Source organism: Pezoporus flaviventris, unplaced genomic scaffold, assembly GCF_033815535.1.
Source record: "Pezoporus flaviventris isolate CSIRO_AGI_PZ_B2104156 unplaced genomic scaffold, CSIRO_AGI_Pfla_v1 ptg000041l, whole genome shotgun sequence".
Classification (NCBI taxonomy): Eukaryota; Metazoa; Chordata; class Aves; order Psittaciformes; family Psittacidae; genus Pezoporus; species Pezoporus flaviventris.
This window is the reverse complement of record NW_026892589.1, coordinates 1327836-1348737: the sequence shown is the minus strand read 5'-3', so window position 1 is coordinate 1348737 and position 20902 is coordinate 1327836. Positions and strand designations below refer to the sequence as shown.

General features: G+C 62.7%; 3 protein-coding genes across 3 annotated transcripts in view; all 3 read left to right on the top strand.

The window, feature by feature from the left end:
- IQCD (IQ motif containing D) overlaps positions 1 to 20902 on the top strand; it is a 138770-nt gene that overhangs the window by 99852 nt on the left and 18016 nt on the right. The window lies entirely within an intron of this gene.
- TCN2 (transcobalamin 2) lies at positions 2728 to 6391 on the top strand. The gene is made up of 10 exons (XM_061465720.1): positions 2728 to 2944; positions 3473 to 3659; positions 3743 to 3799; positions 4430 to 4572; positions 4645 to 4806; positions 4887 to 5062; positions 5505 to 5679; positions 5774 to 5966; positions 6075 to 6196; positions 6283 to 6391. Exons 1-10 carry the CDS (start codon positions 2860 to 2862, stop codon positions 6342 to 6344), a joined length of 1362 nt encoding a protein of 453 aa, XP_061321704.1. The 5' UTR covers positions 2728 to 2859; the 3' UTR covers positions 6345 to 6391.
- SLC35E4 (solute carrier family 35 member E4) lies at positions 7025 to 10465 on the top strand. Its single transcript, XM_061465669.1, is given in 3 exon segments — positions 7025 to 7726; positions 9977 to 10364; positions 10366 to 10465. Coding segments are annotated over 3 exon segments (1098 nt in total). The 5' UTR covers positions 7025 to 7116.

Below are 20902 nucleotides of genomic sequence, written 5' to 3'. Positions count from 1 at the left end.
CACTGAGCACTGAGGGGTTATAACCAACAGCACTGAGCACTGAGGGGTTATAACCGACAGCACTGAGCACTGAGGGGTTATAACCGACAGCACTGAGCACTGAGGGGTTATAACCGACAGCACTGAGCACTGAGGGGTTATAACCGACAGCTCCCAGCACTGAGGGGTTATAACCGACAGCACTGAGCACTGAGGGGTTATAACCGACAGCACTGAGCACTGAGGGGTTATAACCAACAGCTCTGAGCACTGAGGGGTTATAACCAACAGCTCCCAGCACTGAGGGGTTATAACCGACAGCACTGAGCACTGAGGGGTTATAACCAACAGCACTGAGCACTGAGGGGTTATAACCGACAGCACTGAGCACTGAGGGGTTATAACCGACAGCTCTGAGCACTGAGGGGTTATAACCAACAGCACTGAGCACTGAGGGGTTATAACCGACAGCACTGAGCACTGAGGGGTTATAACCGACAGCTCCCAGCACTGAGGGGTTATAACCGACAGCACTGAGCACTGAGGGGTTATAACCGACAGCACTGAGCACTGAGGGGTTATAACCGACAGCACTGAGCACTGAGGGGTTATAACCGACAGCTCCCAGCACTGAGGGGTTATAACCGACAGCACTGAGCACTGAGGGGTTATAACCGACAGCACTGAGCACTGAGGGGTTATAACCGACAGCTCTGAGCACTGAGGGGTTATAACCAACAGCCCTGAGCACTGAGGGGTTATAACCGACAGCACTGAGCACTGAGGGGTTATAACCGACAGCTCTGAGCACTGAGGGGTTATAACCAACAGCCCTGAGCACTGAGGGGTTATAACCGACAGCACTGAGCACTGAGGGGTTATAACCGACAGCTCTGAGCACTGAGGGGTTATAACCGACAGCACTGAGCACTGAGGGGTTATAACCGACAGCACTGAGCACTGAGGGGTTATAACCGACAGCACTGAGCACTGAGGGGTTATAACCAACAGCCCTGAGCACTGAGGGGTTATAACCGACAGCCCTGAGCACTGAGGGGTTATAACCGACAGCTCTGAGCACTGAGGGGTTATAACCGACAGCACTGAGGGGTTATAACCAACAGCACTGAGCACTGAGGGGTTATAACCAACAGCTCTGAGCACTGAGGGGTTATAACCGACAGCACTGAGCACTGAGGGGTTATAACCGACAGCACTGAGCACTGAGGGGTTATAACCGACAGCTCTGAGCACTGAGGGGTTATAACCAACTGCTCTGAGCACTGAGGGGTTATAACCGACAGCACTGAGCACTGAGGGGTTATAACCGACAGCACTGAGCACTGAGGGGTTATAACCGACAGCTCTGAGCACTGAGGGGTTATAACCAACAGCTCTGAGCACTGAGGGGTTATAACCAACTGCTCTGAGCACTGAGGGGTTATAACCGACAGCACTGAGCACTGAGGGGTTATAACCGATAGCCCTGAGCACTGAGGGGTTATAACCAACAGCTCCCAGCACTGAGGGGTTATAACCGACAGCACTGAGCACTGAGGGGTTATAACGGACAACACTGAGCACTGAGGGGTTATAACCGACAGCACTGAGCACTGAGGGGTTATAACCAACAGCTCTGAGCACTGAGGGGTTATAACCGACAGCACTGAGCACAGAGGGGGCTCCTCAGCCCCACTGTTTGCACTGGAATGAGCTGTTTGCCTTGAAACAAACCAAACCACCAGACCAAAAATGGGGAAAAGGAACAATTCCAAGCTGGCAGGGGTTGATGGAAGGGAGGAGTTGAGGTTCTGCTGCCTCTGCTTTCCTGGGGGTGTTCTCCTGGCCCAGTGCTGCCGTGCTGGTGGCACCTGAGCATCCCCTGAACATCCACCGGGACGGGACGCTCTCAGGGTGACGGCTGTTGAAGCAGTTTGATGTTTGCCCAGTGTCAGGTGTCCCTTCCCGGGGGTTGGGCATGGAGCTGGAAGAGATTTGAGGCCCTTTCAGCCCAACCCAGGCTGATTCTCTCCTGGTTTGTGTGGTGCCGTGTGGGGCTATGGGTAATGAGGGCTTGGACCTGACCCTGGTGGGTCCCTGGAGCTGCTCTTCTCCCTCCCCAGTGCAGGTTGCAGCTGCTCTGGGTGCTTCACCCGCCCCTGGTGCCTCTGGGTGCTGTTGGTGCCATTCGCCCTCCTGCACCCTCATCCCTCCCCACTGCCCTCCAGAGAGCAGCTGCCCCTGGGACGTGGGTCCCCTCCTGCCCCTGTCACTAGTGGGACACCCATGGGCGCTCCCTGGGTTCCCCACTGTGTCCTGTAGAGGCCAGGAGCCACGTCCTCAGCCCCCACCGAGTGCAGGGGTTCTGTGGGGCACAGGAGCCAGTCCCCACAGCCCAGCACCTGCCCTGAGCCTGGGGGTCCCCAGCAGCACCCTGGGACCCCACGGCAGGGTTTACCTGGTGGGGCTCAGCCCCCCGCACCCGTTGCCGTGCTGGGCTGGTTAATCCTTGTTTGCAGTTCCATGCGGACAGCGAGTTACAGCTCCCGGAGGGCGCGGGAGCACGGGATTCCCAGCCCCATCTCTTGTTGCTGACTTTGGCCGGTGGCTCTGACCCAGGCAGGGGTTCAGGTCTCGCTGCCCCGGCTCAGGGCAGGGACACCCCGGGCTGCGCTGGGTCAGGGAGCTGGGAGGGAAAGGGGGCCGAGAATTCCTTATCTCTGCCCCGCGGGGGTCGGGCTTCATTTCCCTTCTCTTCACCTCCAGCCGAAGTTCTTCCCTGTTCCTGCTGACTCGGCTCCAGTGTGCGGAAACAGCCTCTTGTGACACCTCCCTGTCCCCGGCTCTGTCCCAGCTCACCCCGTCGCGCTGTGCTGAGCCATGGCACAGCACCCACCGTCCCGCTGCAGCATGTGGCTGCTCCTGATGCTGCTGCAGGCTGCGGTCCTGCCCGCCCGGCTCTGCGGTGAGTATGGCCACGGGCACACCCCGCAGCCCCCCCGGGGGCTCCCCGCTGCTGAGCGGGTCCCTGAGGAGCAGTGACATGAGCCCCATCCTGTGCTCCAGCCCCGTGCCCTGGCTCTGGGGCAGATGCTGGCCGGGTGAAACCGCTCTGGTGATGGCTTGCCCAGGGCTGAGCTCTATGAAGTACTCGCTAGGGTTAAGCTTTATTCCTGTGCCCCCTTCCTCCCAGCGCCTGCAGCCCCCAACCACCCATGTCCCTGGGGACAGGGCAGCCCTGCCAGCCCCGTGGGTTGCCTTGGGCTCTCCACACTCCTGCTTCCTGTCATTTATGTTGTTTATTTCCCATTTCGGGGCAGAGACTTGAGCTCTGGGGACCTGAAGGGGGGTTGCAGAGGGCAGGGCCACACAGCAGCATTTGGGTGCTGGGTCTCCATCACCACCACAGCCCCACACCACCGGTGCTGGGTGCTGCAGGTGCCCCGGGGCATTCCTGCCCCCCTCACCCTCTGCTCCCTGCTGGGGCCGGTAGAAGCCCCGGGGCAGGCGGCCGTGCTGCGGGCTCTGAGCTCCCGGCTGCTGGCGCTGGCTGCGGATCCTGAGCGGGACCCTGACCCCAGCGTGTACCTGGCGCTTCGCCTGGCCGGGGAGCACGACCTGCGCCGGGAGCAGCAGTACCTGGAGCAGCTGCAGGATGCCTTCCAGCACCGCTACGGCCGGTAGGTCCTGTGGGGCACCCCGCGTGTCCCCTGCGTCACTGCGGGGTGTCCCCTGGCCTTCCGCTGACACCGAGTCCCTGCAGGAGCCTGCAGGCAGCTGGAGATCCCCGGCACCATGCTGCAGACACCGAGCACAGCACGTACGTGTGTGTTCCACACAGGGACAGTCCCCTCTGCTGGCAGGGTGATGAGCACCACTGCAGTGGGGGGGGGTGACGGGTACCGGTGTGCTGCAGTGGGGGTGCTGGGTGCCGGTGTGCTGCAAGGGTGATGGGTACCGGTGTGCTGCGGGGGGGGTTGATGGGTACTGGTGTGCTGCAGTGGGGATGATGGGTGCCGGTGTGCTGCAGGGGGGGTGATGGGTACTGGTGTGCTGCAGGGGGGGTGATGGGTACCGGTGTGCTGCAGGGGGGGTGATGGGTACCAGTGTGCTGCAGGGGTGATGGGTACCGGTGTGCTGCAGGGGTGATGGGTACCGGTGTGCTGCAGGGGTGATGGGTACCGGTGTGCTGCAGGGGTGATGGGTACCGGTGTGCTGCAGGGGTGATGGGTACCGGTGTGCTGCAGGGGTGATGAGTACCGGTGTGCTGCAGGGGTGATGGGTACCGGTGTGCTGCAGGGGTGATGGGTACCGGTGTGCTGCAGGGGTGATGGGTACCGGTGTGCTGCAGGGGTGATGGGTACCGGTGTGCTGCAGGGGTGATGGGTACCGGTGTGCTGCAGGGGTGATGGGTACTGGTGTGCTGCGGGGGGTGACGGGGTGTTTGCAGGAGCACTGATGCGGAGTGGCTGGAGACGGGGCGGCTGGCGCTGTACCTGCTGGGGCTGAGGGCCACGTGTTCCCCTCTGGAGCACAAGCTGCTGCGCTCACTGGTGACGTGGCTCAAGTATTACCTGGAGGAGGACTGGGCAGGTGAGAGCAGCCCCATGGCATGACCACAGCGAGCACCCACCTGGCCACAGTGACACAAGCCCTTGTCCCCAGGCTCCCGGCGGCACGGCCACCCCATCACCAGTTACTACCAGTACGGCCTGGGTGTGCTGGCGCTGTGCGTGCACCACAAGCGGGTGCGGGAGGAGGTGATCCGCCGGCTCCTGGCCGCTGAGCAGCACGCCAAGTTCGGGTACAGTGCCGGCAGTGCCGTAGGTAAAGGGTCCCTGGGGATCGGTGGGGTGGTGGCACCGAGGGTGGGTGTGTGGCTGCGTGGTGACACCCTGTCCCCACAGACACAGAGGCAGTGGTGGCAATGGCCTTCACCTGCCTGGAGCAGGAGCGGCTGGTGGGGTCCACGCTGGCGGCAGAGCTGCGGGGAGCGGTGCACGAGGCGAGGAAGAGGATGGTGGAGGCACAGGGCGAGGATGGCTTCTTCGGCAACGTCTACAGCACCCCCTGGGCCATGCAGGTGGGTGTCCAGTGTGGGGGGACACCAGCATGGGTTATGGGTTTGGGACATGGGTGTAGACATGGGAGTGAGCATAGACACAGTGTGAACATCATGAGGTTCAAGAAGGCCAAGTGCAATGTCATGCCTCTGAGTCAGGGCAATCCCCAGCACAAAGGCGGGGTGGAAATGGGATGGAGCAGCCCTGAGGAGAAGGGGTGTTGGGTGATGAGAAGCTCCCCATGACCATGGCAGGGGGTTGGGACTGAGTGAGTTTTAGGATCCTTTCCAGCCTTTCCCTTTCACTCTGTGATCCTGTGGCTCTATAAGCAGGGGTATGGGTGCAGATGTGGGTACTGGGGCAGAGGCAGTGCTCAGCTCACTGTGGTGCCCACAGCCCAGTGCTCTGAGCCGCCTCCCTCCTCGGGACGCTGCCCCATCCCCTTCTTCCCTCTGGCTCCAGGTCTTCATCGCCACCAACTCGTGCGAGGCGCAGGCTCCATACGGCCAGGCCATGGCTGCGCTACTGCAGCACGTGGACGCCTTCAGCACCGCCGCCACGCTGGCACAGGCGCTGCCGGTGCTCTACGGCCGCTCCTACCTGGACATCTCCTCCATGCGCTGCGAGGAGGAGCTGGGTAGGAGCTGGGGACAGCTGGGGGGGGGGCACGGGCACCGCTGGCACTGCGGTGGTGGCCTGGTGCCCATCAGCACCGTGATGGCTTCTCGCAGACACACTGACGCCCATCAGCCCCGAGCCGCTGTCGGAGCTGCCGGGGAACAAGACGGTGCGGCTGGTGGTGGAGTGTCCTCTGCCACCGTGTCCCGAGCGCTGGCTCTACGACCACCCGGTGCTTGTACCCGCCGGTGCCACCCTCCTGGATGTGCTTAGGGCGGCCACTGAGCAGGGACCCCCCGACTTCACGTATGTGACCCTCACACCCAGCGTGGCCGTGCCCTGTGCACCCATCCGCGGGCTCATCCACCCGGCAGTGCTGGGGCTGGACCCTCACCCTCATCTGCCCCCCGCCAGGTTTGACACCCGGGACACCCCCCAGGGCCCCTACCTGAGCGGGGTGCTGGGGCTGGAGGCGCAGCAGCAGAAGCGCACCTACTGGCAGCTCCTCACTGCGCCCAGCACCAGCCTGCAGATGGGTGAGTGACGGAACCCACGGGAGGCAGGGGGTTCCTGGCTGTCCCCACGGCCACTTTCCCACCCGGGGCTGTCCCTCTCTCCACAGGTATTGGTGACTACAGACCCTGCGATGGGGAGACCCTCATCCTGCGCCTCACCGAGTGGTAGAGGATAGGGGTGATGGCAATGAACTGCCTGCCCAGGCACAGACCCTGCTATCTCCTGCCTCCTGCTTTCCTGCGCCTGGGTGCCAGCACCCCAGATCTGCCCTGGGGGGGGGGAGAAGGGAGAGGAGGGGGGACACACGATGCCCTGTGTCCTTTGTGCATGGTGGGATGGAAGCACCCAGAGCAGCAGCTCTGTGAGTGGATGGGGCAGCAGCTGCTGGAGGCAGTATTTGGGGTGCCCAAAGCGGCCGGGTCTGGGCAGCCTGAGCCGGAGCACATCCCCCGTGAGTCACAGCCGGGGCCATCCTCTGGGCGGGCCGCGTTGGGCGCCCTCCAACCCCAAGCGTTCGGGCCCCGCGGTGGCCGCGGTGCCGCCTCCTGGGTGCATCCCAGCCCTGCTCCAGGGCTTTAACCCAGCCCCAGCCCCTGGAGGCGGTGCCGGGCGCTGCGGGTCGGGGTCGCGGTGTCCCCCCCGGGGGCTCTGACGCGGAGCCGGTGCCCCCGCCCGGGCGGCGCTGACGCGGAGCCGGGGAGGAGCCTCCCTGCCTCCCCGCGGCCGCTCCCTCCCTCCCGCCATCACCAAACTTTCCGCTCGCCGCTGGCGTCGCCACCCTCGCACATGGCAGCAGCGCCCCGCGGCTGAGCCCTGACAGCGGGCACCGGGCGGATCCGGCACCGCCACCGGCAGCACCAGCACCACCGGCGGCCGAGCTCGGCGCGGGAGGACGGGGCAGAGCGCAGGGTGGCAGCGGCGGGGAGCGGAGCCGGTGCCCATGTGCCCGCGGTCCCGGCGCGGCGATGAGGCAGCGATGATGCCAACCACCGCCGAGGGCAGCCGCCGGCCCTGGAAGCCGGACCCGGGGCAGGCGCAGGGCGGTCGGGCCCCGCCGTGGCCGTCGGTGCCGCTGACCCTGACGGTGCTGGCCTGGCTGGGCACCGGCACCACCATGGCCGGCCTCAACAAATGGATCTTCTCGGCGCACGGGTTCCGGTACCCGCTGCTGCTGTCGGCTCTGCACATGCTGTCGGGGGCGGCCGTGGGGCAGGCGCTGGGCTGGGCGCGGGGGCTGGCCCCACCGGCCCCGCGGCACCGCGCCAGGATCTACCTGCTCAGCATCACCTTCTGCACCAGCGTGGCCATGGGCAACCTGGGCCTGAGCTCCGTGCCGCTGGACGTGGCGCAGGCGGTGGCCGTCACCACGCCGCTGGTGACGCTGCTGCTGTCGCGGGTGCTGGGGCGCCGGCGGCACCACCCGCTGCAGTACGTGGCCATGGGGCCCGTGTGCGCCGGGGCCGCCTGCGCCATCGCCAGCGGCCACCAGCCCGGCTGCGGCTTCCTGCTGGCTGCTGCCGTGCTCCGCGCCCTCAAGTCCATCCAGCAGAGTAAGTGCCGCTCCTCCGCCCCGTCCTGCCTGTCCCCTGCTCTGCCCGCCCCGTGTCCTGCCCGCCCCGTGTGCTGCCTGTCCCCTGCCCTGCCCACCCCGTGTGCTGCCTGTCCCCTGTCCTGCCCGCCCCGTCCTGCCTGTCCCCTGCCCTGCCCGTCCCCTGCTCTGCCCGCCCCGTGTGCTGCCTGTCCCCTGTCCTGCCTGTCCCCTGCCCTGTCTGTCCCCTGCCCTGCCCGCCCCGTGTGCTGCCTGTCCCCTGCCCTGCCCACCCCGTGTGCTGCCTGTCCCCTGTCCTGCCCGCCCCGTCCTGCCTGTCCCCTGCCCTGCCCGTCCCCTGCCCTGCCCGCCCCGTGTGCTGCCTGTCCCCTGTCCTGCCCGCCCCGTGTGCTGCCTGTCCCCTGCTCTGCCTGTCCCCTGCCCTGCCCACCCCGTGTGCTGCCTGTCCCCTGCCCTGCCCGCCCCGTGTGCTGCCTGTCCCCTGCTCTGCCTGTCCCCTGCCCTGCCCGCCCCGTGTGCTGCCTGTCCCCTGCCCTGCCCACCCCGTGTGCTGCCTGTCCCCTGTCCTGCCCGCCCCGTCCTGCCTGTCCCCTGCCCTGCCCGTCCCCTGCCCTGCCCGCCCCGTGTGCTGCCTGTCCCCTGTCCTGCCTGTCCCCTGCCCTGTCTGTCCCCTGCCCTGCCCGCCCCGTGTGCTGCCTGTCCCCTGCCCTGCCCACCCCGTGTGCTGCCTGTCCCCTGTCCTGCCCGCCCCGTCCTGCCTGTCCCCTGCCCTGCCCGTCCCCTGCCCTGCCCGCCCCGTGTGCTGCCTGTCCCCTGTCCTGCCTGTCCCCTGCCCTGTCTGTCCCCTGCCCTGCCCGCCCCGTGTGCTGCCTGTCCCCTGTCCTGCCTGTCCCCTGCCCTGCCCGCATGCCCTCCCCATCACAGCCCTCAGGGCACAGGAGTGCTGGTGGCACCCAGCACCACCCTGCTGCTGGTGCTGCTCCCTGGCACCAGTGCCACCCCAACCCTCGGGCACTTTGGCTCCTGATGCTACTTTAGCCCTAGTCCCACCCCAATTCCAGGGCCATCAATTGCATTCCTGGCCCTGGCATCACTCGCTGCCCACCCTGTTCCTGGTGCCACCCCAGTGCCACCCTTGCCCACCCTATCCCTGGCATCACTCCGGTGATCACCCTGTGTCACTCTAGTACCACCCTGTCCCTGATGTCACCCCAGTGTCACCCACACCCACACCCACCAGCTGCTCCCAGCATGGTGCCATGACCTGGTGTGACCCTGCTTTGTTGGTGACAAATGTGCTGGTGTCCCTGTGGCTGGCTCCCAGTGACACTGCCCCATGTCCTGGGGCCCTGAGGGGTGGCAGTGCCATAGTGTTGGAACACCCAAACCGCCCAGTCCCATCCATGGGCTTCCTCAGCACCCACCTGGGACATGGTGAGTGGCACTGGGTACACAGCATGTGCCCCCCTGTGCAGCCCCCCTGGCTGTGCCTGCTGTCCTCAGGTGACCCAGAGAGGGGGGACAGTGCGCGGGAGTGGTGCAGGATGAGGAGATTGGCATGGAAACTGCAGAACAGGACCAGGAAACGGCTCCATCCATCCTGCTCCTGGGGCATCCCCTGACCCAGGGCACCCCCAGTTCCCCATTTCCCCCTTCCTAGTGACTGTGTTCAGCTCTGAGCCTCTCACAAGAGGCATTGAGGTGCTGGAGCGGGGCCAGAGAAGGGCACTGGAGCTGGTGCAGGGCCTGGAGCCCAAGTGTGATGGGGAACGGCTGAGGGACCTGGGGGGTTCAGTGTGGAGAAGAGAAGGCTCAGGGGGGACCTGATGGCTCCCTACAAGTGCCTGACAGGAGGATGGAGCCAGGAGGGGCTGGGCTCTGCTCCCAAGGAACAAGGGATGGGACAAGAGGAAACGGCCTCAAGCTGCCCCAGGGCAGGTTTAGATGGAGCTGAGGAACAATTCCTGCCCCAGAGGGTGCTCAGGCATTGGAACAGGCTGCCCAGGGCAGGGCTGCAGTCACCGTCCCTGCAAGTGTTCACATCCCGTGGAGACGAGGCCTCAGTGCCATGGGGCAGTGGTGGCCTTGGCAGTGCTGGGAAGGGTTGGACTGGATGAGCTTAAAGGGCTTTTCCAACCTGGCTGGTTCTGTGATTTGGGCCCTGGGCACGAGGCCTCATGCTGGTGGGTGCCCCTCTGGGTGCAGGTGTTCCCCAGGGGCCATCCCCACTGACTGTCCCGTGTCCCCACAGGTGTCCTGCTGCAGGAGGACCGGCTGGATGCGCTCTCCCTGCTCTGCCTGACGTCCCTGCCCAGCTTCTGCCTGCTCCTGGGGGCTGCGGTGGTGCTGGAAGTGGGGCCCTCCTGGGACGGGGTCCTGCACTACGACAGCACCCTGTGGGGCTGGGTGCTGCTCAGCTGCCTGGGCTCCGTGCTCTACAACCTGGCCACGTCGCGCGTCCTGGCCCTCACCTCCGCGCTCACCGTGCACGTGCTGGGCAGCGTCACCGTGGTGGGGAACCTGCTGCTGTCGCGCCTCGTGTTCGGCACCCGCCTGAGCGGGCTCAGCTACGCGGGCACCGCGCTGGCGCTGGCCGGGCTGCTCCTGCTCCACCAGCCCCGGCTCCTCGCGGGGCGCTGGGCCCGGGCACCACAGCCATGAGGAGGGACAGCGTGGAGCGGGGCTCGGGAGCCATGGTGGTGACGGTGCAGCGCATGCGGGTGTGCTGAGCTCACCGTGACGGCTGTGCACTCGGGTGTGATGTGTGAACACGTCTGGTGCGCACGGTGTGTGTGTGCTGGTGTGCACAGTGATGTGTGCACATGGGTGTGCTGAGCTCACCGTGATGGCTGTGCACTTGGGTGTGATGTGTGAACACGTCTGGTGCGCACGGTGTGTGTGTGCTGGTGTGCACAGTGATGTGTGCACATGGGTGTGCTGAGCTCACCATGATGTGTGTGCACTTGGGTGTGATGTGTGAACACGTCTGGTGTGCATGGTGTGTGTGTGCTGGTGTGCACAGTGATGTGTGCACATGGGTGTGCTGAGCTCACCGTGACGGCTGTGCACTCGGGTGTGATGTGTGAACACGTCTGGTGTGCATGGTGTGTGTGTGCTGGTGTGCACAGTGATGTGCGCACATGGGTGTGATGTGTGAACACGTCTGGTGTGCACGGTGTGTGTGCGCTGGTGTGCACAGTGATGTGTGCACACGGGTGTGATGTGTGAACACGTCTGGTGTGCACGGTGTGTGTGTGCTGGGGCGCACAGTGATGTGTGCACATGGGTGTGCTGAGCTCACCATGATGTGCGTGCACTCGGGTGTGATGTGTGAACATGTCTGGTGTGCACGGTGTGTGCACATGTGTGTGCTGGCATGCACAGTGATGGGTGTGCTGGTGCGCACAGCTCTGTGTGCACATGGATGTGCCGAGGTGCATGGTGCTGTGCACAGAGCAGTGCTGGTGCGCACAGGTCTGTGTGAACACATCTGATGGTGTGCGTGGCCCTGTGCACATCACAGTACTGTGTGTACACGTGTTTGCTGGTGTGCACAGAGCTGGGTGTGCTGGTGCGCGCGGCACTGCACGTGTGTGCTGCCGTGCACAGCTCTGTGTGCAGCGTGTCTGCTGGGTCGCAGGGCTCTGCATGTGCACAGAGCTGTGCACATGGGTTTGCTGAGATGCTCAGCGCTGTGTGCACATGTGCTGGTGTGCGCGGCACTGCACACGTGTGTGCTGGTGTGCACAGCACCGCGTGCGCGTGTCTTGGTGTGCTCAGCCCTGCCCACACGTGTGTTGATGTACACAGCTCTGGTGTGCGAGGGGACCCGTGCAGAGCTCTGCGTGCACAGGCTCTGTGTGCTGCCATGCGTGCCTGGGGCACACGTGCTGCTGTGCAGCTCTGTGTGTTCCAGCAGGTCTCATGTGGGCTCTGTACATAGGAACGTGTCTGTGTGCACGGGTGTTGTGTGTGTGTGTTGCTGCGTGTGCAGAGAACATGTGCACGGAACATGTGTGTGTTGGTGTGCACAGGAGCTGTGTGTGCAGATGCACCTCCACATGTACCCAGCTCTACATAGACCCGTGTGTGACAGGTACTGCTGGCACGTACCTACATGTGTGTGCCATGGCTCTACATGTGTGTCCCCAGGCTGGGCACACCTGGGGACACGGCTGTGGATACACGGCTCCATGCATCTGGATGCTATCACAGCGCAGTGTGTGCCCACACATGTATGTCTGTGTGCACAGGTGTATGTCTGTGTGTGCGCATGTATGTGTGCGCATGTATGTGTGCACATGTATGTGTGCACACGTGTATGTCTGTGTGTGCACATGTGTCTGTGTGCACATGTATGTGTGTGCACGCGTGTGTGTGCACATGTATGTGTGCACCTGTACATCTGTGTGCACATGTATGTCTGTGTGCACAGGTGTATGTCTGTGTGTGCACATGTATGTGTGCACATGTATGTGTGCACACGTGTATGTCTGTGTGTGCACATGTGTCTGTGTGCACATGTATGTGTGTGCACGCGTGTGTGTGCACATGTATGTGTGCACATGTACGTCTGTGTGCCATGTATGTCTGTGTGCACATGTACGTCTGTGTGCACATGTATGTCTGTGTGCACATGTGTGTCTGTGTGCACGTGTGTGTGACTGCTCTGCTGGCTGGGGTACACCCGGGGCCGTGCACACGCAGTTCTCGTGGCTGAACAAGTGCCAGGGCCAGGTCCGTGTCCCCCCTTGTCCCCGTCCCCCCCGTGTCCTGCGGCCACCCCAGCTCCAGCCCCACCGTTCCCGGCTTGCCGAGGCTGGAGCAGCAGAGCGGCAGGGCCAGAGCCCAGCAAAGGGCACGGGGACGGCTCGGACCCTCTCGCATCGCTCCGGGACAGCAAAGGGACGTCCCAGCACGGGTTCAGCGGCACCGGCACCGCGGCGGGCGAAGGGCCCGGCTCTGGTTGCACTTGTCCCAAAATAAAGCTCTATTTTTGTCGTGCTCCGCCCCGGCTCCTGGGTCATTCCCGGGTGGGGCAGGGAGGAGGGTGCAGAGAAGCTGTGGCTGCCCCATCTCTGGCAGTGTTCAAGGCCAGGTTGGACACAGGGGCTTGGAGCAAGCTGCTCTAGTGGAAGGTGTCCCTGCCTGTGGCAGGGGTTTGAGCTGGAGGAGCTTTAAGGTCCCTCCCACCCATCCCAGGCTGTGGCTCTCTGAACCCGCGGTGCAGGAGCAGGCGGAGGCCCAGGAGCCCCCGGGTGCCCCAGCTCCCGGCGCTGCTGCTCCCACCAGGGCCGGTGCCGTCTCCGTGCTGCAGCGCGGGGCCCTGGGACCCGCACCCGGTGCCCGGGTGGTGCCCGCAGCGTGGCCCTGCCCGGTCCCGGCGAGCAGCACCCGCAGGCAGAGCCGCTGCTCCCTCCCCATTCCCGAGCAGTGACTGCGCTGCACCCATCAGCGCGCTGGGGCCCCGGGCACTTCCCAAAGGGTCCCAGGAGCGGCTCCTTCCCCAGCGCACGCCGAGGGCCGTGAGCCTGCGGGCGCTCAGGCTCCCACTGCAGGGGCTGCTCCATAGCGGGCGGCGTTGGGAGTCGCTTTTGTTTCCCAGTTCCCCTCCAAAGGCCGGTCCCAGGGTGTCTGCAGGGATGGGTCTGGGGAAACCCCTCCCAGGACATTCCGGGACCCCAGACCTGCGCTGTCCTTGCCAAGGGACGGGAGGAGCAGGACCGGCCTGTGGGCACGGAGCCCTTCCCCGGGGAATGCCCATCCCGGCCCCTGACCCATCTGCTGGCACCAGGGTCTGCCCAGATCCTGCCTGCATGGAACCGAGCCTGGTTGGGGTTGAAGGGACCTTAAAGCTCCTCCAGCCCCAACCCCTGCCATGGGCAGGGACCCCTTCCACTGGGGGCGGTTGCTCAGCTGGGCTTTGCTGGCCCTGGTTTCCATGCCCACTGCTCCAAGGATGTGGCCAGGTCCCTGTGCGGGCTGGGGGCTGGAGCTGGGCTGGGGGCTGTGGTGCTGCCCATGAAGGTGCTGGCCTGGAGCTGTGGCCCTCTCATCGGTATTTCAGGCCATGACCTCAGCCCGGTGGCATCCCAATGCTCCGGCCTTGGGAAGGATCAGGCTTCCCGCAGGCACAGTGCCCACGTGCCAGGTCTGGTGGCATCGCAGAAGCCACCTTCCTGGGGAGCAGACCCTGAGGCAGGGAAGGATGGGGACGGCCCCGCATGGGCACGTGAATGCAGCAGCAGTGGGGATGGGTGGCACCCCCATGTGCTTGATCCCACCGTGCTGGAGGTGCTGGTGGCGAGGAGCTCCAGGTGGGAGAAAGGGATGTGTGTCCGACAGGATGGTGTTGTTATGAGGGAAGTTTCTTCTGGATCTGCTGTTAAACTGCTGCTGCAATGCTCCTGTGAGGCAGTGATGGAGCACTGTGGGAGCTGGGAGCTGCTGCCCTTGCTGGAGGAGCAGTGTGTCCCCATGCAGGGGATGGGACATCAGGGTGGCTTTACTGCGCTCACATTATCTGTGTTTCAGGACAGGGGATTAGCTGCTGCCCTAGGGATGTCGGGAGGCTCAGAGCTGCAGCAGGACCAGCACTTGCTAAGTTGGGAGCCAAAGGCAGCAAGTGACACCTTCCCTCACATGCGGGCTGTGGTCTGACACCACCACGTCACCGTCCTCACACGGTGCCGGGGACCACCCGGCTCCGGAGCTGAAACCATGGAAAAACCTTTTTTTAGGGTAGACCTGAAGGAAAATGCATCCCTGTGGCAGGACAGTGAGGCCCGAGGCCGGACAACGTGAAGGGTGCTATGGCCAGCGGTGCAGAGTGGGACCTGAGGGGGATGGACACAGCCCGAGCCCCGCTGGAGGCCAGGGGATGGACAGGGAGACCCTTCAGGCCCCTGCAGCCCCTCCTCTGCTTCAGCGCCTCCAGAAGTGCTGTGACCCCCCCCCCCCCCCGCCAGCCTGGGGTTGCTGCTGCCTTCCCTGCTCGCCCTGCCTGGCACCCGCTCACTGCTCTGCTCCAGTGCCCCAGGGCACAACTGCCTAACACTGAAAGCAAAGAACCCCAGAGCCAGCCCAGCCCCTGCACACACAAACCCCAGGCCAGCCCGGGGTGCCCTGCGCCGAGGGCAGCGGTGTATCCTGCGGGAACCTGCATCCCACATCGTTTATCCTTCTGTTGAGCAGGAGCACGGGATGCGCACATCCTCCAGAAAGGCAGAGCTTCTACAGGCTCAGATCTTAGGGCTCACTTCTGCCCATGCTCTGGTGGCCCAGGCTCTGTCTGAGCTCCAGTCACTGCGGTATCGGAGGGATAAAGAGCTGTGCCACTGGCACAGGGTGCCCAGAGAAGCTGTGGCTGCCCCATCCCTGGCAGTGTTCAAGGCCAGGTTGGACACAGGGGCTTGGAGCAAGCTGCTCCAGTGGAAGGGGTCCCTGCCCGTGGCAGGGGCTGGAGCTGGAGGAGCTGCAAGGTCCCTTCCCACTAAACCATTCCATGACTCCATGGTTCCATGACCGTGGATGCTGGAGTCTCTTCCTGCCCTCTCTGGAATGCAGCAGATGACTGGGCTTGGAGCTGCTGTCTCAAAACCTGGAGTCACATCCCAGTTAGGAAAAACAAACCCTGGTAACGCTCCAAACATCCTGACTCACAGCCCGCTCCTGCCCTGTGCTAGCACAGCTTGTGCTGGGATAAAACAACCCTGTCCCAGCACGGGACTGCTTCAGGGGCCCCCTCAGTGCCCTGAGACAAAGAACACGTGAAAACCAACTTCACAGCTTAAACTGTGCTGATTCTATCTCCAGTCACCTCCCTGGTGGTACCGCAGATCCTTTGGGTTCAGAGCACAGATTCCCTGCTCCAGCCCCCTCGGATAAGTTTAGTTTTAATGCTCTGGCTCGGGTCTGGAAAACTGCTGTTGGCTTTTCCTTGGTGCCTTGCCAAGGGGCCACAACAGCTCCTTTGTACTCTGAGCAGCAGTACTGCTCTTACTTCATGAACAGGGAGAATCACCCTGGCACAGATCACAGAATCCAGCCTGGTTTGGGTTGGAAGGGACCTTAAAGCTCCTCCAGCTCCAACCCCTGCCACGGGCAGGGACCCCTTCCACTAGAGCAGCTTGCTCCAAGCCCCTGTGTCCAACCTGGCCTTGAACACTGCCAGGGATGGGGCAGCCACAGCTTCTCTGGGCACCCTGTGCCAGCGCCTCAGCACCCTCACAGGGAAGAGCTTCTGCCTCAGAGCCAACCTGAGCCTCCCCTGTTTCAGTTCAAACCCATCACCTTGTCCTGTCGCTGCGGGTCCTGATGCTCACCGGGTGCAGAGCTGCTGCCAGAGCTGGCTCTGGGCTGGGTGATGGGACAAGAGGGGTCAGTCCAGGCTCCGCTGCCTGGGAGCGCCGGGGCACCAGGGAGTGTTGGGGGCCTCCCATGGCAACCAGCACAGCAGAGAGCACTCGGGGCCATGGCGGAGCAGGACAGAGCGTGGCCTCGCATCACCTTCTTCCCACCGCCACAGAGCCGGCAGCCTGGGGGGGCCCGGTGAGGGCTTGGGTACCTCGTGTGTCCATGTGGGGATGGGGGTCCCTCATATGGGGATGGGGGACCCTCACATGGGGGTGGGGGACCCTCATATGGGGATGGGGCACCCTCACATGGGGATGGGGGACCCTCATATGGGGATGGGGGACCCTCACATGGGGGTGGGGGACCCTCATATGGGGATGGGGGACCCTCACATAGGGGTGGGGGACCCTCACATGGGGATGGGGCACCCTCACATGGGGATGGGGGACCCTCATATGGGGGTGGGGGACCCTCATATGGGGATGGGGGACCCTCACATGGGGGTGGGGGACCCTCACATGGGGATGGGGCACCCTCACATGGGGATGGGGGTCCGTCACATGGGCATGGGCATCCTCACATAGGGATGGGGCATCCTCACATGGGCATGGGCATCCTCACATGGGGATGGGGGACCCTCACATGGGGATGGGGGACCCTCACATGGGGGTGGGGGACCCTCACATGGGGATGGGCACCCTCACATAGGGATGGGGCATCCTCACATGGGCATGGGCATCCTCACATGGGCATGGGCATCCTCACATGGGGATGGGGGACCCTCACATGGGGATGGGGGTCCGTCACATGGGCATGGGCATTCTCACATGGGCATGGGCATCCTCACATGGGGATGGGCATCCTCACGTGGGGATGGGGGACCCTCACATGGGGATGGGGGTCCGTCACATGGGCATGGGCACTCTCACATGGGGATAGGGGTCCCTCACGTGGGGCATGGGCACTCTCGCGCCTCTGGGTCTATGGGAAGAGGGGTCCTGCTGAGCACCCCTGCACCCTGCTCTGTGTGACACGAAGCCCCCTCTCCCTTGGAGCAGCTTTGCAGACTTGGACCTCGAGCAGGACAGTGCCTGGTTCAGGAGCCAGGTGTCCAGCTCCAGCAGCAGCCATACTCTGCTGCTCCTGCAGAAGAAGGTGAGGCCACCACTGCCTGCAGGGCCCTGGGATGGGGTTCATGGTCACCGTCATCACAAGGGAAGGGTTTGTGCCTTGGAGTCCTTAAACCATGGGTGAGGTCCTCAGCCCTTTGGCCTCCAGCCTGATGGATGAGGATGTGGGTGCCGAGGATCTCTTCAGGGGTGTAGGAGGCAAATGGTCAGGGGAGGCAGCTCTAGGCTCCTGGGCTGCCTTTGGTGTGGAAGGTTGCACCTCCAGCCTGACCTCAGGATGCAATGCTGCTGCCCCATCCTACCTGCAAGTGAGCTGGGGTCTGGAGCCATAAGCTACAGACTTAACCTGACTTAGATTTGTTCCTGTGTAGGGAGACCGAGGGTTAAGTACTAGGAAGGGGTGAGGTGCTGACATGTGGGTTCCCGGCAAAGGTTTAACAACATTTAGCAGCCTGAGCCCCTCTTTAGAGCTTCCCTCTTTGGGTCCAGCAGGACCAGGTTCATTAGCAATGGCAGATGAGATCGGCTCCCCTGTGGGAATGTGCCAGGTAGAGTCGAACACCGAAATGAACGTCTGATGGTTTCGATTCCCTGTGTCTCTTGCTAAAATCTGTCCTTGAGACATGAACCAGTGACCAAGAGCTCCTGACTGGAGGTTTGCTCCTGCTCACAGGGATGACAGCGCCTTCTCCTTGGCTGGGTGTTCCCTGAGCCCTCAACTCCAAGGGCTGATGGTAACCTCCAGGCAGGGTGTGCTCAGGAGATCCTCCCAGCTGCCTGCCGGTGTTCATGATGCTGGGTTCAAGGCAGTGCAGACACTGGTGAATTAGCTCTGGGTTACAACCAGCCTGTGTAGTGCGGGTGATGTGAGGCTCATCTGCCCTGTAAGTGCGGGTTGAGAGCCCACTCAACCGGTGACCACGCTGGCCTTGGCCAGCCTGATAACACGGCCCTTTTGTTACCAGTGTGAGGGGCTGGTTTGAGAAGGAAGAATGCCAGGGAGTGATGGTTCTGTCCCCCAGACCTGCTTCTTGCAGCGGCACAATGTGAATTGCAGTCAGAGGCAGCATGGTTTGAGTGCTCTTCGGAGCAAGTTATACTTAGGCATGTCTGAGCTTGGAGGCCACCTTGAGCACAGTGAGGGATGTGGCGGGATGTCCCTCTTCCCAAAGACGAGCATCCCCTTGGAACTCTTTCTTGCATGGTTGGGATGCTGACTGGAAGATCTTGCATTTGCTTGCACAAAGGCAAAGCACTTTGAAGAGGCCAAAAGGAAGACGGAGCGTTTCCACGAGCAGCTCCAGCAGCAGTTCGTGAAGCAGCAGGAGCGGAGGCTGGAGTGCAGGAGGAAGGCAACGCAGAGGTTTGAGAAGGCACTGGAAGTGCTGAGCCGCAGGAGCGGGCAGGCGGCGGCCCCTCGGGCTGGGGATGGAGCAGCACCCTCGGAACACGCAGCTCCCACTGATGGAAAAGGGACCGAGACAGGCGTCTGGAGAGCTCCTCCTGCAGGCTCCGGCCCGCGGCCTGCCAGCACACAGCAACGCTCAGCTGCTCCTGTAGGAAGCCAAAGCTCGGTCCTGTCCCAGCAATAAAGCAGCGCGGTCCTTCCCTCTGCTGCTGCTGCCCGTTTGAATCCAAGGGCTGCTGTGGTTAAAGGGCCATGGGCTGGGGACAGCTCAGGGAGCAGGAGTAAAATACCTCTTCCAAGGCCTGGTGTCCTTTGAGGGAACAGAACAGGGATGGGAAAGGGATAGAGCTTTTCCTTGTGCTTTTAGAGAGGAGCCTAACAACGTGTTTCATGGCTGGTTGGATTTCCAGGGATGTTACCAGAGGCTCAGGGAGGGTTGGGGAAAAAGAAGGATCAGTGACTTCAGCAACTTAGGAGAAAAAACAGCAAGGAAAGGGGTATTGAAGGCAGTGAAGGGGGTAAGTGGAGATGGTGGCTGTAGGCAAGCAGAACTGGTCAACTTTCTTCTTTTCCCAACCAGACATACAGAGCAAGCCCTGAGATCCAGCTGAGTGCAGGAGCGTGGAGCTGGAGACCCTGACACCATCCACCCCCGCCTCAGAGAGTGCATTCTGACTGTCCCTGACAAGCGTCCGTCCCACTTGTTCTTACAAACCTGGCACTGAGGGAGGAGCTCTGGTTTCTGGAGGCGCCTGGTTGTCAGCCCAGTTCAGTGCTGGGCTTCGTAACAGCAGAAACCTGTTCTGCTTGCAATAAAGCTGATAAGCTCCAGGTCGGGTGGAGCAGTGATTCAGAGCAGCCTGAGAAGGACTTGGGGTGCTGGTCAATGAGAAGCTCCCCATGACCCAGCTTTAGTGAGTGCTTGAGCCCAGAACCCCCCCGTGTGCTGGGCTGCACCCCCAGAGCATGAGCAGCAGCTCAGGGAGGGGATCCTGCCCCTCTGCTGTGCTCTGGGGAGACCCCCCTGCAGCCCTGATCCAGCTCTGGGGCAGCAGCACAAGAGGGACGTGGAGCTGTTGGAGTGAGTGCAGAGGAGGCCATGGGGATGATCAGGGGCTTGAGCACCTCCAATACAAAGACAGGCTGAGAAAGTCGGGCTTGGAAACATCTTGGGCCATGCTGGCACCAGTGACAGGCTGGTGGCTACCTACATCCCGTGGCTCGGGCAGCACTGGCATGCAGGAAGAGGTGACTGAGGTGGAAAGCAAGGAAATGCCAACACACAAATAATGCCACGAGTGCTCAGAGAGGAGCCTGGAGGCGTCACCCGGGGGTGACCTGTGCTGGTGTCACCCAGCTGTGACCTGTGCTGCTGTCACCCAGCTGTGACCTGTGCTGCTGTCACCCAGGGGTTTCCTTGTGGGAGGATGCTGTTAGGAAAGAGCTGGTTTCAAACAAGTGAGAGCTCCCAGGTTTGGTGACAACTGCATGTTACCACGCAACACTTGAGCTGTTTGAGCACTGCCTGGAGCTCTTGTCTCTGTCCCTGGGGGATGTGTCACCCAAAGCACACCCAGGCTCCTGCCACCCATCTCTCTGCCTTCCAGCTCTCAGCAGCCTCCAGGGCTGTTGGATTCTCCTGTATGTGCTTGGCCTGTGCAGCATCCCGGATCAGCGACTCTCAGTGCTCAATAATGTAGTGTGAAAATGTCCCTTTAGCTTGTTGTAAACCTGCTACCGGAATAAATCCACTGTGTGCCCACTTCTGGTGCTATGAGCAGCAGTGACTGATTAGTGCCCACTTCATGATTTCAGAGTCCTCTGCTTTGTCCCCCGTCCACCAACCTCCTCCCTTTTGCCGTGGTAACAGCTCCATCCCTCCAGCCAGCCAGCCAGCCAGCCCTCCCTCCCTCCTTCCCTCCATGCATCCATCCCTCCATCCGTCCATGCATCCCTCCCTCCCTCCATACATCCATTCATCCATGCATCCATCCCTCCCTCCCTCCGTCCATCCCTCCATCCATCCATGCATCCATCCCTCCCTCCCTCCGTCCATCCCTCCATCCATCCATCCATCCATCCATCCATCCATCCATCCATCCATCCATCCATCCATCATCCCTCCCTCCCTCCATGCATTCATCCATCTCCCAAACAGCCCCCACCCTGTGTGGACCCCCAGGTGGTGTGGGGAGCAGTGGCTGTCCTCCCCTCCAGCCATGGAAGCAGAGGGGCTGTGGGGCTGCGTCTCACAGTGCTGCTCTGTGCGAAGCTCACAGCGCAC